Source organism: Thamnophis elegans, chromosome 5 (assembly GCF_009769535.1).
Source record: "Thamnophis elegans isolate rThaEle1 chromosome 5, rThaEle1.pri, whole genome shotgun sequence".
Taxonomy (NCBI): domain Eukaryota; kingdom Metazoa; phylum Chordata; class Lepidosauria; order Squamata; family Colubridae; genus Thamnophis; species Thamnophis elegans.
The window spans coordinates 99,249,798-99,266,431 of record NC_045545.1 but is presented as its reverse complement, the minus strand read 5'-3'; the positions used below and the strand labels follow the sequence as shown (position 1 = coordinate 99,266,431).

Genomic DNA, 16,634 nt, shown 5'->3' with positions numbered 1-16,634 from the left:
TTTGTTGCTCTTCTCTGCACTCTTTCTAGAGTCTCCACATCTGTTTTTATCTCATGATGACCAAAACATCAATCACATCAACATCAAACAACATGTCAGACCTGAGTCCAATATTATGGCCACAGCAGAATAAGAGAGTTGGAAGGGACCTTGAGCCCCTCTTCTTTGTGACAGCTCCTCAATTAGTTGAAGACAACTGTCATATTGCCCTCAGACATCCTCTTTGTTAGATTAGACAGCCCCCCCCTCCAGTCCCCTCCCTCATATGGTTTATCGCTTAGGCCCATGTTCATCTTCTCTGCCCGAGAGATGCTCCCGAGGAGATCAGCCATCCTCTCGGGACTTCTGAAGACCATCCTCGTCTGGAGTTTGAAGCACAATGGGCCTCCAATCCCCAAGACTCTGGGAAGTTGCTTGGCCAACATCTTTGGGGTCTTCAAGAAACATGGGAGCTTCACAGAGAGGGGAGTTTGAGTGACCCAGGAGAAGGAGGGTTAATATCATCTGTGTCCCTCTTCGCCGTCTTACTCCGTGGCTAATTATGGACAGGAAGAAGGGAACCATGTTCAAAAGCCCTTTGGGGTTGGATTAGAAGACCTCCAACTGTTATGCGATGTTCTTCTGTGCTCTGGATTAGCTGAACTTTCGGGGAAAGTGTGTTTCTTGGATGTGGCTCTTGGGACTTGTCTTCCCATCAAAGACAGGTAAGACAAATAAAACCAGGAAGGTAATAACAGATGGCATCAACGCAGCTACTGGATGTTTTTCCTCTGGCTTCGCAAACGCTTCCTGGCTTCTGGGAACATCTATTTGCTTACGCGAGATGCCTTCACTTGGAACTGCCAAAGTGGGATTAGCACATGGTACCTTCTGTTCCCAAGGGCTGGGTCTTAAGACGCTGTTTATCTAACCACGGTTTCCAAAGTACACAACGATTAGTGGGGTTTCTGGGGCTACTTTCTAGAGCAGAAGAAACCGAATGACATGATGGAGCTTCTCTATGGGAGCCCAAGCAGGCCCACGTGCTCGGCCACTGATGGCGAGGAACTTGCTTTGCAGGCCAGAGATTCCAGGCTCAGTACAGGAAAGAAGAAGGGAAGGAAAGAAGAAGAGAGGATGGAAAGAAGGAAAGGAGGGAAGAAAAATATAAAAGAAGGAAGTGAAAAAGGAAGGAGGGAAGGAAGAAAAGTAAAATATCAAAGAAAGAAAGAAGGAAGGAAGGACTTGGGCTTGGAATCTGCACCCCAGGAGAACGTCATCCAAGCAGGGATGATCCGGTTGGAGAAATCTGGGCAGACCCTGCTGAGACAGGTCTCCCCAGATCCAGCGTGGCAGAAGAAGACCTCTCTGGTCCCTTCCCTGGCTGAAGAGAAGACCTACCTGGACACCAGGGGTTGAAGAGCAGAACAAACTCGCCCAGGTTGAAGCTGGAGCCCTGGAACTGGGTGGAGGCGTCCAGGACCAGGCGGTATCGGCCGATGCGGGCGTCCGGAGGGGAGGAGATGGAGACGGAGAGGGTCAGCCCGTCCTGCTGCTCCACGGCCGAACTCCAGGCCGAGCCCTCCAGAGAGCAAGAGAGAGGGAAAGGGGAGCGGGTCCCGGAGGTCTCGATGGGGCAAGGTCCTACAGTAGGGAGGGAGGGGAAAGAGGGAAGAAGGGAGGAAGGAAGGGTTTGATGGAGGGGAAGAGGGAGAGAGGGATGGAAGAAGGAAGGAAAGAAGGCAAGGAAGCAAGGAAGGAATGGGGGAGGGAAGGAGAGAGGAAAAGGGATTGAGGAAAGAGGGAAGATGGAAAGAAGGAGGGAAGGGATTGATGGATAGAGGGAAAGAGGAAGAAGGAAGGAAAGGAGGCAGTGAAGCAGGGAGAGATTTAGGGAAGACGTAAGGAAGGGATTGTCAGAGGGAAGAGGGATGGAAAAAGGGAAGAAGGAAGGGATTGATGGAGGGGAAGAGGGAGAGAGGGATGGAAGAAGGAAGGAAAGAAGGTAAGGAAGCAGGGAGGGATTGAGGGAGGGAAGGAGGGAGAAAGGAAAAGGGATTGAGGAAAGAGGGAAGATGGAAAGAAGGAGGGAAGGGATTGACGGACAGAGGGAAAGAGGAAGAAGGAAGGAAAGGAGGCAATGAAGCAGGGAGAGATTTAGGGAAGACGTAAGGAAGGGATTGTCAGAGGGAAGAGGGATGGAAAAAGGGAAGAAGGAAGGGATTGATGGAGGGGAAGAGGGAGAGAGGGATGGAAGAAGGAAGGAAAGAAGGCAAGGAAGCAGGGAGGGATTGAGGGAGGGAAGGAGGGAGAAAGGAAAAGGGATTGAGGAAAGAGGGAAGATGGAAAGAAGGAGGGAAGGGATTGATGGATAGAGGGAAAGAGGAAGAAGGAAGGAAAGGAGGCAGTGAAGCAGGGAGAGATTTAGGGAAGACGTAAGGAAGGGATTGTCAGAGGGAAGAGGGATGGAAAAAGGGAAGAAGGAAGGGATTGATGGAGGGGAAGAGGGAGAGAGGGATGGAAGAAGGAAGGAAAGAAGGCAAGGAAGCAGGGAGGGATTGAGGGAGGGAAGGAGGGAGAAAGGAAAAGGGATTGAGGAAAGAGGGAAGTTGGAAAGAAGGAGGGAAGGGATTGACGGACAGAGGGAAAGAGGAAGAAGGAAGGAAAGGAGGCAATGAAGCAGGGAGAGATTTAGGGAAGACGTAAGGAAGGGATTGTCAGAGGGAAGAGGGATGGAAAAAGGGAAGAAGGAAGGGATTGATGGAGGGGAAGAGGGAGAGAGGGATGGAAGAAGGAAGGAAAGAAGGCAAGGAAGCAAGGAAGGAATGGGGGAGGGAAGGAGGGAGAGAGGAAAAGGGATTGAGGAAAGAGGGAAGATGGAAAGAAGGAGGGAAGGGATTGACGGACAGAGGGAAAGAGGAAGAAGGAAGGAAAGGAGGCAATGAAGCAGGGAGAGATTTAGGGAAGACGTAAGGAAGGGATTGTCAGAGGGAAGAGGGATGGAAAAAGGGAAGAAGGAAGGGATTGATGGAGGGGAAGAGGGAGAGAGGGATGGAAGAAGGAAGGAAAGAAGGCAAGGAAGCAAGGAAGGAATGGGGGAGGGAAGGAGGGAGAGAGGAAAAGGGATTGAGGAAAGAGGGAAGATGGAAAGAAGGAGGGAAGGGATTGACGGACAGAGGGAAAGAGGAAGAAGGAAGGAAAGGAGGCAATGAAGCAGGGAGAGATTTAGGGAAGACGTAAGGAAGGGATTGTCAGAGGGAAGAGGGATGGAAAAAGGGAAGAAGGAAGGGATTGATGGAGGGGAAGAGGGAGAGAGGGATGGAAGAAGGAAGGAAGAAGGCAAGGAAGCAAGGAAGGAATGGGGGAGGGAAGGAGGGAGAGAGGAAAAGGGATTGAGGAAAGAGGGAAGATGGAAAGAAGGAGGGAAGGGATTGACGGACAGAGGGAAAGAGGAAGAAGGAAGGAAAGGAGGCAATGAAGCAGGGAGAGATTTAGGAAAGACGTAAGGAAGGGAGTGTCAGAGGGAAGAGGGAGGGAAGGAGGGATTGAGGGAAGGAGGGAAGAAGGGAGGAAGGAAGAGATTGATGGAAAGAAAGAGGAAGGAAAGGAGGCAAGGAAGCAGGGAGGGATTTAGGGAAGATGGAAGGAAGGGATTGTCAGAGGGAGAGAGGGAGGAAAGAAGGGAAGAAGGGAGGAAGGAAGAGATTGATGGAAAGAAAGAGGAAGGAAAGGAGGCAAGGAAGCAGGGAGGGATTTAGGGAAGATGGAAGGAAGGGATTGTCAGAGGGAGAGAGGGAGGAAAGAAGGGAAGAAGGGAGGAAGGAAGAGATTGATGGAGGGAAAGAGGAAGGAAAGGAGGCAAGGAAGCAGGGAGGGATTGAGGGAAGATGGAAGGAAGGGATTGTCAGAGGGAGAGAGGGAGGAAAGAAGGGAAGAAGGGAGGAAGGAAGAGATTGATGGAAAGAAAGAGGAAGGAAAGGAGGCAAGGAAGCAGGGAGGGATTTAGGGAAGATGGAAGAAGGGATTGACAGAGGGCGAGAGGGAGGAAAGAAGGGAGAGGGAGAGAAGGAAGGAATGAAGAGGGAGGGAGAGAGAGAGAAGAAAGGCACAGGTGAGTTCATGATCTCATTCATCAAATGAGGGCCCTCCCCCTTGTGATGGGGGAGGAGGGGGGGCTTCAAGAAGCTACTAATGACCGAAGGGGAAAACTTGCTCCATGAGGAAGACTCCTGGCTGTCACATCATCCCAGGACTTTTCTGTGTATTGCTCTGCAGCCCAACTCAGCTTCTCTCAAAGGTGCCCGCTGGAAGAGGCCTGGACTTCAACTCCCAGAGTTCCCAGCCAGCAAGGAGACTCCCCCCCCCCAAAGGAGAACCAACCCCTCCTCGGTCCCCAAACCACTTCAGCCAGGCCCTTTCCTTGCCCAGCGCTTTGGCTCCTTGCAAACGTTTGGGGCTGTGCCCCGCAGCCCAGGTGCCAGGGGGCTGGCAGCCCCCCCCCCCCGCTCTCCTGCCCACAGTATGTGCATGTCTGTCTGTCTGTCTGTCTGTGTGCAATCATCTACCCAAAACATTCTCCTCCAATGCCCCCCCCCCCAGATTGGGCTGCTTCCCCACCAGCTCTTTTGGCATCTCCTAAAGGTTGGTCTGATGGTCAAATGAGCTGAAAACCGGCCCCATCCCGGCTGTAAACTTCCTTCGGCTTCTCTCCCTCCTTTCATATTCTCTCGTTCTCTCTTCCTCCCTCATTCCTTTCCTTTCCCGTCCCATCCCGTCCCTTCCTGTCCTTTCCTTTCTGTCCCTTCCCTTTCCTTCCCTCCCTTCCCTTCCTTTCTTTCCCTTCCTTTCCCTTCCTTTCCCTTTCCCTTCCCTCCCTTCCTTTCATTTCCTTCCCTTCCTTCTCTTCCCTTCCCTTCCTTTCTTTCCCTTCCCTTCCCTTCCCTTCCTTTCCATTCCTTCCCTTCCTTCCCTTCCCTTCCTTCTCTTCCCTTCCCTTCCTTTCCTTCCCTTCCCTTCCTTTCTTTCCCTTCCCTTTCTTTCCTTTCTTTCTTTCTTTCCCTTCCTTCTCTTCCCTTCCTTTCTTTCCCTTCCCTTCCTTTCTTTCCCTTCCCTTCCCTTCCTTTCCATTCCTTCCCTTCCTTCCCTTCCCTTCCTTCTCTTCCCTTCCCTTCCCTTCTTTCCCTTCCCTTCCTTTCTTTCCCTTCCCTTTCTTTCCTTTCTTTTCTTTCTTTCCCTTCCCTTCCTTTCCTTCCCTCCCTTCCTTTTCTTTCTTTCCCTTCCCTTCCTTTCCTTTCCTTCCCTCCCTTCCTTTCCTTTGGCCACTGCCAGGACAGGCCACCCGCTGCCCACCTGCCCATCCGGATGGGCGTAAGGATGGCGTCTTCCATGGCAAGAGGCGGGCATCAGAAGCGGTGGCTGGAAACACACACAGGAGCCTCCAGGGAGAGGGGCGTATTTGGCCTCCCCCTCCAGCTGGCCACTGGCAGTCTGAGAACCCGTCTCGGCCCCTGCTTGGCTGGGGAGGCCAAACCCAGCGGCCCCCAGGGAGGACCGGACGGGCTACAGGAATAGCCTGTTCCTCCCTCCCCCCCCCGCGGGTGAGAGAGTGGCCCCTCCCCTGCAGACAGTGGCCCATTCATTCTTGTAAAGGAGGTGGAGGGGGGGCAGAGAGGTGTTGCTTCCTGGGGGGGGGATCTGTCAACTCTCAACCGCCCAGTCCAGCAACACCGGCTCTTTGTGCCGAGAGGCCGGGACAGGTGGGCGGTTGTGGGGGTGGGAACCTTGCAGGACAGACCCTCTTCTTCAAGTTCGCTTGCCAAGTCTCCGACTCTGCCTTCCAGAGGGTCCTGAACCAGGAGCTGCCACTCTTGCTGGGGGAGGGAGGGAGGGGTGGGGTGGGGAAGGCCGTCACGTCTGGCCAAGCAAAGGGGGGGAGGTCTTCTCTGCCCCACAACCCAAATCTCAGCCCCTCCATCAGCTGCATCGCTGGTTACAACCCACCAGTGGCAGCCTCAACTCTCTTCTCAATGCTCCTTTGGCTCCTGCCCTCTTTCGCCTTCCCTCTTTTCAACTTTTTGATTTAAAAACAATTTGTGTAGGACAGTGTTCCTCAAGGTGGGCTGCTTTAAAATGGGTGGGCTTCAACTCCCAGGATGCCCCAGGCAGTTAAAATGGGTGGGCTTCAAATCCCAGGATGCCCCAGGCAGTTAAAATGGGTGGGCTTCAACTCCCAGGATGCCCCAGGTTTTGGGAGCGGAAGTCCACCCAGCATAAAGGTATTTTTTTCCAAATGGACTTTATTTACGTTTCCTTTGAAAATGTTTCCCTTCTCATCCAAGAAGCTTCTTTGGTTCTGCAGAAGCTTCTTGAATGAGAAGAGAAATGTCTTCAAAGGAAAAAAAAATCCTCAAGAAAGTCCAGTTTCTTTTGGAAAAAGAGAAACTTTGGAACAAAACCTTTGATCTGTTTAAAAGAAGAGGAAAAAGAGAAAAATACCCCTAAAAATAATATAGATATAATGAACCGTTGCAGGAACTAGGTATAGTCTAGTGGAAAGAAGGACTTGGGGTGACATGATACCAGTCTTCCAATATTTGAGGGGCTGCCCCAAAGAAGAAGGGGGGTCAACTTATTCTCCAAAGCCCCTGAGGGCAGGACTTGAGAGAAGCGACAGATGGAAACTAATCAAGGAGAGAAGCAACTTAAAACTAAGGAGAAATTTCCTGACAGTGAGAACAATTAATCAGTGGAACAACTTGCCTCCAGAAGATGTGAATGCTCCAACACTGGAGGTTTTTAAGAATATGTAAGGCAACCATTTGTCTGAAATGGTATAGCAGGGGGTTGGGCTAGAAGACCTCCAAGGTCCCTTCCTACTCTGTTATTCTATGTTCTACTGCTGGTTTCTGTGTTGCTGGTTTTTTAACTGTTTTTTTTTAACTTCCCACCCACTGCAGACATCCCTGGCTGTGGCTTCAAAGTGGGAACTCCTCGGGCTGTTGAGAAATTGTTCAAGGCTAACTTCGGGGGGGGGGGGGCAGATTTACAAGAGGTATCGAAGACCATTTTGCCATCAAATTGCAACCTTGGTTTTGGGAATATCCCACCCAGCCAGGCAGGGAAGGGATGCAGAAATCCAGAATAACAGATGTGGAAGGGAACAAGGAGGAGGAGGAGGAGGAGGAGGAGGAGGAGGAGGAGGAGGAGGAAGAGAAGGAGAAGGAGAAGGAGAAGGAGAAGGAGAAGGAGAAGGAGAAGGAGAAGGAGAAGGAAGGAAAATGGAGACAGGAGAAGGAAGGAAAATGGAGACAGGAGAAGGAGAAGGAAGATAGAGACAGGAGGAGAAGGAAGATGGCGATAGGAGGAAGGAAGGAAGGAAGGAAGGAAGACAGGAGAAGGAGAAGGAGGAGAAGGAAGGAAAATGGAGACAGGAGAAGGAAGGAAAATGGAGACAGGAGAAGGAAGGAAAATGGAGACAGGAGAAGGAGAAGGAAGATGGAGACAGGAGGAGAAGGAAGATGGAGACAGGAGGAGAAGGAAGATGGCGACAGGAGGAAGGAAGGAAGGAAGGAAGGAAGGAAGGAAGACAGGAGAAGGAGAAGGAGAAGGAGGAGAAGGAAGGAAGATGGAGACAGGAGAAGGAAGGAAAATGGAGACAGGAGAAGGAGAAGGAAGATAGAGACAAGAGGAGAAAGAAGATGGCGACAGGAGGAAGGAAGGAAGGAAGGAAGGAAGGAAGACAGGAGAAGGAGAAGGAGGAGAAGGAAGGAAGATGGAGACAGGAGAAGGAGAAGGAAGATGGAGACGGGAGGAGAAGGAAGGAAGACATAGAAAGGAGAAGGAAGGAACATAGAGACAGGAGAAGGAGGAAGATGTCGACTGGAGGAGAAGGAAGGAAGGAAGACAGGAGAAGGAGAAGGAGAAGGAGAAGGAGAAGGAAGGAAGATGGAGACAGGAGGAAGAGAAGGAGAACAACTGTGTGGTGCTCACTGAACTTGGCGGTTTTCTTGCAGGCGTTTCATAACCCAACTGGGGGACAGTATTTGAAGGGAGGAGAAGGAGGAGGAGGAAGAGAACAACTGTGGTGTCTTCGGTGCTCTCTGAACTTGGTGGTTTAACCCGATTAGGTGACATCGTCAATGCTGCTAGGGAGTGGGGTTTGCTCTCTATTTATATTCAGTTGGCTTCCCCTGACCCTGGGGGGGGGGGTTGATGGTGGTCTTGGTGGCCTGTTTACTGTTGACTTGTTTGAGTTCATTGATTGGGTTACTGTTCCCTTCTTGTCTGTGGGTCTGATGTTAATCTTGGGGTTCATCTCGCTCATCTGGGCGTTGATTGCTGATTGTGTGTGCTGTTTCCTCGTTCCCTTTTGGGCTAGTCCATTATCTCTCTTGCGCAGTCTATAAATATTCTTTACGTCTATGTGTCTGTTGATGGCTAATTTGTCAGGGGCCTCTGACAAATCCCCTGGCGTTTCCCCCCCCCCTTGCAGGAAAACCACCAAGCTCAGAGAGCACCAAGGACCCCTCCTCTCAGCCCTCAGGTACATAGATTCCCTTTTATTGGTACGGAAACCCCCCAATGGCTGAATTGAGGAGGGGAGAACCTGACATGCCCATCCATGGTGGGCACAACAGCCCACCATCTCCTGGCACAGAGCAAGCCGTTGCAGAATCCATCCCCCCTCTCATCTATGGGGCTACAGGCAGTTTCCCAGCTCAGGGACATTTTCCAAGAAGGGGGGTGGGTAAGCAGATTAAAGGGGGTCTGACTTTTGGGTCCTCCCTGGCCTGTCTCCCCAAGGGAGGGCCAATGCGGGGGCTGCTTTGCTTGGGAACACAACAGAGTGAGCATTGTGAGAAAGAAGGACTTCCTGCCTTTGTTTCCCTGACTGGAGTCTTTCTCTGCCTACAGGCTGCCTGGATGGAAGAGATAAAACCTGGGCCAAGGACCAGTGGGTTCCCCCCCCCCAGCCCCCTCCTACTCTGCGGTCTTCCTTCCCACCGCACTGGAGAATGTGGGGGTTCAGGCTGGGAACACCCAGCAGAGCTTCAGAGAAGCCCAGGCTGGTTTGGTATGGAGGTATCGGCTAAAAGTGAATTTCATGTATTGATCTAACAGGATAACAGAGTTGGAAGGGGCCTTGGAGGTCTTCTAGTCCAGCCCCCTGCTCAAGCAGGAGACCCTTACACAATTACAGAATAACAGAGTTGGAAGGGACCACAGAGGTCTTCTAGCCCAGCCCTCTGCTCAAGCAGGAGACCCTTACAGAATGACAGAATAACAGGAGGTAGAAGGGACCACAGAGGTCTTCTAGTCCAGCCCCCTGTTCAAGCAGGAGACCCTTACACAATTACAGAATAACAGAGTTGGAAGGGACCACAGAGGTCTTCTAGCCCAGCCCTCTGCTCAAGCAGGAGACCCTTACAGAATGACAGAATAACAGGAGCTAGAAGGGACCACAGAGGTCTTCTAGTCCAGCCCCCTGTTCAAGCAGGAGACCCTTACACAATTACAGAATAACAGAGTTGGAAGGGACCTTGGAGGTCTTCTAGTCCAGCCCTCTGCTCAAGCAGGAGACCCTTATGGAATGACAGAATAACAGGAGGTAGAAGGGACCACAGAGGTCTTCTAGTCCAGCCCCCTGTTCAAGCAGGAGACCCTTACACAATTACAGAATAACAGAGTTGGAAGGGACCACAGAGGTCTTCTAGCCCAGCCCTCTGCTCAAGCAGGAGACCCTTACAGAATGACAGAATAACAGGAGCTAGAAGGGACCACAGAGGTCTTCTAGTCCAGCCCCCTGTTCAAGCAGGAGACCCTTACACAATTACAGAATAACAGAGTTGGAAGGGACCACAGAGGTCTTCTAGCCCAGCCCTCTGCTCAAGCAGGAGACCCTTACAGAATGACAGAATAACAGGAGCTAGAAGGGACCACAGAGGTCTTCTAGTCCAGCCCCCTGTTCAAGCAGGAGACCCTTACACAATTACAGAATAACAGAGTTGGAAGGGACCTTGGAGGTCTTCTAGTCCAGCCCTCTGCTCAAGCAGGAGACCCTTATGGAATGACAGAATAACAGGAGGTAGAAGGGACCACAGAGGTCTTCTAGTCCAGCCCCCTGTTCAAGCAGGAGACCCTTACACAATTACAGAATAACAGAGTTGGAAGGGACCTTGGAGGTCTTCTAGCCCAGCCCTCTGCTCAAGCAGGAGACCCTTACAGAATGACAGAATAACAGGAGCTAGAAGGGACCACAGAGGTCTTCTAGTCCAGCCCCCTGTTCAAGCAGGAGACCCTTACACAATTACAGAATAACAGAGTTGGAAGGGACCTTGGAGGTCTTCTAGTCCAGCCCTCTGCTCAAGCAGGAGACCCTTATGGAATGACAGAATAACAGGAGGTAGAAGGGACCACAGAGGTCTTCTAGTCCAGCCCCCTGTTCAAGCAGAAGACCCTTACAGAATGACAGAATAACAAGAGTTGGAAGGGACCTTGGAGGTCTTCTAGTCCAGCCCCCTGTTCAAGCAGGAGACCCTTACACAATTACAGAATAACAGAGTTGGAAGGGACCTTGGAGGTCTTCTAGTCCAGCCCTCTGCTCAAGCAGGAGACCCTTATGGAATGACAGAATAACAGGAGGTAGAAGGGACCACAGAGGTCTTCTAGTCCAGCCCCCTGTTCAAGCAGGAGACCCTTACACAATTACAGAATAACAGAGTTGGAAGGGACCTTGGAGGTCTTCTAGTCCAGCCCTCTGTTCAAGCAGAAGACCCTTACAGAATGACAGAATAACAAGAGTTGGAAGGGACCTTGGAGGTCTTCTAGTCCAGCCCTCTGCTCAAGCAGGAGACCCTTACAGAATGACAGAATAACAGGAGCTGAAAGGGACCACAGAGGTCTTCTAGTCCAACCCCCTGTTCAAGCAGGAGACCCTTACAGAATTACAGAATAACAAGAGTTGGAAGGGACCTTGGAGGTCTTCTAGTCCAGCCCTCTGTTCAAGCAGAAGACCCTTACAGAATGACAGAATAACAAGAGTTGGAAGGGACCTTGGAGGTCTTCTAGTCCAGCCCCCTGCTCAGGCAGGAGACCCTACACCATTTCAGACAAATGGCTGTCCAGCCTTTTCTTAAAAACCTCCTGTGATGGAGCACCCACAACATCTGGAGGCAACTTCTGTTCCACTGATTAATTGTTCTAACTTCCAGGAAATTCCTCCTTAGTTCTAGGCTGCTTCTCTCCTTGATTAGTTTCCATCTGTTGCTTCTCGTTCTGCCTTCTGGTGCTTTGGAGAATAGGTGGGCCCCCCTCTTCTCTGCGGCAGCCCCCCCCCAGATATTGGGGGAATTGCTATCATGTCACCCCCCTAGTCCTTTCCCCCCATAAACTAGACATTTCCTGCAAGCTTTCTTCATATATTAAAAGAGCTGAGGTGGCGCAGTGGTTAGAGTGCTGTACTGCAGCCACTTCAGCTGACTGCTAGTTCAGCAGTTCAGTGGTTCAAATCTCACCGGCTCAAGGTTGACTCAGCCTTCCATCCTTCCAAGGTGGGTGAAATGAGGACCCAGACTGTGGGGGAAATATATGCTGACTCTGTAAACCGCTTAGAGAGGGCTGACAGCCCTATGAAGCGGTATATAAGTCTAACTGCTATTGCTATTGCTATATATTTTAGCCACCAGTCCTCCAATCAACTTCCGCTCCAGGGTGATGGGATTAAGAAGGACAGGGCATAACCTTTGAGGACATAATAGGGTCAACTCACCACCATTTAGCAAAAGGCATAAGCCCCATCATTGCACAACCCCCAGAACAAATTTCAAAAGTCACAGAAAGATATATAAAGATCCATCCACTCATCCCACCATTTAGCTTTTGTTCTGCTTCATCGTAATATCTCCTTTCCAAACAGCCTCCCTGTTGTTTCCAGCGCTTTTATCCCAGCTGGCAACTGAACCAGATGGAGTTTACCTCCTACTGGTGGATGATGGGAGTGGGGATCAGAAGGGTTTCCTCCCCCCACCCCCATCCTCCCTCCCTCTCCGGGGGCAACTAAGGCCCGCCGCTCACCTGTCTCCGTAACGAAGGTCAGTTTGTCCACGCCTGCTTCATACGCTCTGCCGGCGAAGGTCAGTGAGATCCGGAACGGCTGCCCTCGGCGTACGAGGAGCTGATGGGACCCCATTTCGGCGGTCTTGTGCTTCAGGTTGTTCTCCTCGCATTTCAGGTCCCAGGTCTCTAACTGAAGATCTGCGGGAACCAAGGGGAAAAAAAATCAGATTTTTTTTTAACAATTTTTTATTTTATCAATTTCCTATATACATTCACAATTATATGATCTCATAACTGTTATTAATAATATGTATTTATAACATTTTTTCCCTACAGTTGACAATATACTTGAAGATTGCTTTCTTAACATCCCATAGATCCATCTTATCTTACAATGGTCCTACTTCTTCTTCCCTCCCTCCCTCTTTCCTTCCCTTGTTTCTTCTCTCCTACTCTCCTTCCTTCCCTCCTTCCTTCCCTCCCTCTTTCCCCCTTCCCTCCCTCCTTCCTTCCCTCCTTCCTTCCTTCCCTCCTTCCTTCCTTCCTTCCCTCCTTTCTTCTCTCCTTCTCTCCTTCCTTTCCCCCTTCCTTTCCTCCTTCCTTCCCCCCTTCCTTCCCTCCTACATTCCTTCCTTCCCTCCTTCCTTCCCTCCTACATTCCTTCCTTCCCTCCTTTCTTCTCTCCTTCCTTCCCTCCTTCCTTCCCTCTCTCCTTCCCCCTTTCCTCCCTCCTTTCTTCTCTCCTTCTCTCCCCTCCTTCCTTCCTTCCTTCCCTTCTTTCTTCTCTCCTTCTCTCCTTCCATAGCTTGACCCCCAAATCTTCTTTGTGGCAACCCTGGAGATATTGGAAGATGCTATCATGTCTCCCCTGGTCCTTCTTTTCATTAAACTAGACACATCCAGTTCCTGCAACCGTTCTTCCTATGTTTTAGCCTCCAGTCCCCTAATCCTCTTTGTTGCTCTTCTCTGAACTCTTTCCAGAGTCTCCACATCTTTTCTACACTGTGGCGACCAAAACTGAATGCTGTATTCCAAGTGTGGCCTTCTGGTGCTTTGGAGAATAGCTTGACTCCTTCTTCCTTGTGGCAACCCTTGAGATATTGGAACACTGCTATCATGTCTCCCCTAGTCCTCCTTTTCTCTCCACTAGCCAAACAATTAATTAACTTTTACCTGAATTAAAAACTAGAAAAGGACTGGGAAGAGAAAGCCGTTTCTCTCCGTGCCTTCACCTTACGCAAGTTGGCAGCTTTAAACAGGAGGAGAAGAATTGTGTTTTTATGAATGAGAAAAGTGACTTTGAATTGGATTTATGTACTCGGGACGGGTGTGGGATCGCTGAGATGTATAAATGACTGTTGAAAAAGGAGCACAGGAGTTGAACACGTCAAAGATCGTTTGATTAACTGGGCAAAAAAAAATTGGATTTAGCCTCCTGCTCGATCAAGGGCAGAATATGGGGAGCGAAGGACCGGAATTTACACTGAATTATAATCTGAAAGAGGAGTTTGATAAGGTGATGTGTCGTTCGTATTTAACACCCGATAGATTGTGAAAGATGCATAAGAAAGATTTTACCATCTTTCTTCCCACAGCTGTTAAGTGGATCCCTGCAGTTGTTCATGGTTGTTAAGTGAATCGGGATTCCCGCCCCCCCATTGGCTTTGCTGGTCAGAAAGTAACACAAGGGGATCATGTGACCTCAGGACTCTGCAAGCATCATAAATGTGAATCGGTTGCCCAGAGTCTGAATTTTTGACCACGTGACCAGGGAGATGCTGCAAAGGGTGAAAAACGGTCATAAGCCTGGGCCGTTGTAACATTGGTCATTAAATGAATGGTTGTAACTTGAGGATGGCCCGTAATTGTGGCCTGAGGCTCTTGCAAGCTAGTTTAGTCTCTTATTTATTTATTGTATTTTTTATTTATTTTTGGGGAACTTCTCTTCAGACAGAGTGTCCTCATATGGTCGCCTCAATTCTTTAATAGATTAACAGAGTTGGAAGGGACCTTGGAGGTCATCTAGTCCAGCCCCCCACCCCAGCAGGAGACTCTACACCATTTCTGATAGAGGGAAGTCCAGTCTCTTCTTGAAAGCCTCCAGGCATGAAGCCCCCACAACTTCCGAAGGCAACTTCTCTTCCATCGGTTGATGGTTCTCACTTGTCAGAAAGTTCCTCCTTATTTCCAGGTTGAATCTCTCCTTGGTCAGTTTCCATCCATTGTTCCTTCTCTGGCCTTCAAAAGTGCTTTGGAGAATAGCTTGACCCCTTTCTCCTCTCTGGGGCAGCACCTCAAAGATTGGAAGATGCTCTCCTGTCTCCCCTGGTCCTTCTCTTCCCTAGACTAGCCAGGCCCAGTTCCTGCAACCGTTCATCGTATGTTTGAGTCTCCAGTCCCCTCATCATCCTGGTTGCACTTCTTCACACATGGAATCATGGATGGAAACCGACCAAGGAGAGATTCAACCTGGAAACAAGGAGAAATTTCCTGAGAATGAGAACCATCAACCGATGGAAGAGAAGTTGCCTTCGGAAGTTGTGGGAGCTTCATCCCTGGAGGCTTTCAAGAAGAGACTGGGCTGCCATCTGTCAAGAATGGTGTAGAGTCTCCTGCTTGGGTAGGGGAGAGTGGACTAGAAGACCTCCAAGGTCCCTTCCGACTCTGTCAATCTGTATCTCTATTTGGAGTCCTCGGACTTGTGACAAAACCACATTTTTAGGATCTTCCAGAAGGGAATTCGGGGTGGGGTCAACCGTACGTCAGTGGGAGAATCTTCCAGAAAGAAGGCAGAGAAGAGAAGAAGGAGGATGGGTATCCTGAATCGATGGGGCCTGTAGCCTGTGCTGCCTTCCTACCCTATTCTCCTTGTCAATCTCTTCTCTGCAGCCCTCAGAGCAAGAGAGCAAGGGCTGAGCTACACATTACACACATCGTTCCGTATCCATTTATTTATGTTTTTGCCATTTTTATTGGGTGCATATTGGAGGTGGAGGCCCTCTGAGAGCTGAGAGCAAGGAAATTTCATTTCAATGTAGCAATAGCAATAGCAGTTCGACTTATATACCGCTTCATGGGGCTTTCAGCCCTCTCTAAGCGGTTTACAGAGTCAGCATATCGCCCCCAACAACAATCCGGGTCCTCATTTCACCCACCTCGGAAGGACGGAAGGCCGAGTCAACCTTTGAGCCGGTGAGATTAGAACAGCCGAACTGCAGATAGCAGTCAGCTGAGGTGGCCTGCAGTGCTGCATTTAACCACTGCGCCACCTCGGCTCTTGTATACCGATTAGGGGACGTTCAAAGTGACAATGAAGTTATTCTGAGTCTAAGGAGTCTACAGTTAATCCTTAATTTACAATTTAGTGACCATTTGAAGTTATCATGACATTGAAAAAAAGTGACTCAATTGAACAATTAGAACAATTAATCAGTGGGACAGCTTCCCTCCAGAGGTTGTGAATGCTCCAACACTGGAAGTCATTAAGAAGAGGTTGGACAACCATTTGTTTGAAATGGTATAGGGTTTCCTGCTTAAGCAGGGGGTTGGACTTCTCCTCTCCGGCAGCTGGGAGCCTTTTGCCATTTTTATAAACACACATACTTTCTCGCCCTCTCTTTTTTCTCTTTCTCTCTCTTTTCCTCCCTTTTTTGCATTTTCTCTCTCTCTCTCTTTCTTTCTCTTTCTCTCTGTCTCTTGCTTTCTCTCTTTCTATTTCTTTCTCTTTCTCTCCCTCTCTTTCTCTCTCTCTTTCTTTCCCTCTCTTTCCCTCTTTTTTTTCTGTTCTCTCTCTTTTTCTCTCTCTTTCTTTCTATTTTTTTCTGTCTCTCTCTCTCTACTTCTCTCTCTTTTTCTCTCTCTATTTCACTTTTTCTCTTTCTCTCCCTCTTTTTCTCTTTCTCTTTCTTTATCTCTTTCTTTTCTGTTCTCTCTTTCTCTCTCATTTTCTCTTTCTCTTTCTCTTTCTCTTTTCCCTCTTTCTCTCCCTCTTTCTTTCTTTTTATTTTTCTATTTCTTTTTCTCCTTCTCTCTCTTTCTCATTTTTCTTTCTGTCTCTTTTCCTCCCTCTTCCTTTCCCACCTCTTCTTTCCTCTCTCTCTTTCTCTCTCTGTTTCTCTCTCTTTCTTTTTCTCCTTACTCCCTCTGTTTCTTTTTCAATTTTCCCTTTCTCTCTTTCTTTCTCTTTCTGTCTCTCCCCCTCCTTCTCCCTCCCTCTCTCCTAAGTTTTAAGACAGAGTCATGGATGAGTAAGAATCTTAACACCGGAGGGGACTCTGGAGGTCATCTTATCTAAGCGTAGCATAAGAACCCAAGCCAAAATGTCTCAGACGGGATGCTCAGCCTCTCCTTGAACCCACCCATCTGTCTGATTCACGGATTCTGCTCAGATGAGTAAGAATCCTAACACTGGGAGGTGCCCTAGAGGTCAGCTAGTCTAGCCCCCTACTGAAGGCCGGAAACCCAAGCCAAAGCTTCCCAGATGAACGGCTGTCCAGCTTCTCCTCGATCCTCCTACTCATCCGTCTGAGTCATGGATTCTGCTCCCATGAGTAAGAACGTTAGACTTAGAAGGGGACTTAGAGGTCATCTAATCTAGCTCC

The 16,634-nt window shown here is 49.6% G+C and overlaps 1 protein-coding gene across 1 annotated transcript in view; it reads right to left on the bottom strand.

The window, feature by feature from the left end:
* The window catches only part of TGM2 (transglutaminase 2), a 125,396-nt gene that overhangs the window by 104,616 nt on the left and 4,146 nt on the right, over positions 1-16,634 (bottom strand). The window contains exons 2-3 of the mRNA XM_032217703.1: positions 12,052-12,231; positions 1,381-1,623 (exon numbers count right to left, since the gene is read on the bottom strand). Coding sequence (XP_032073594.1) covers positions 1,381-1,623; positions 12,052-12,231 — 423 coding nt within the window. The remainder of the gene's footprint in view (positions 1-1,380; positions 1,624-12,051; positions 12,232-16,634) is intronic.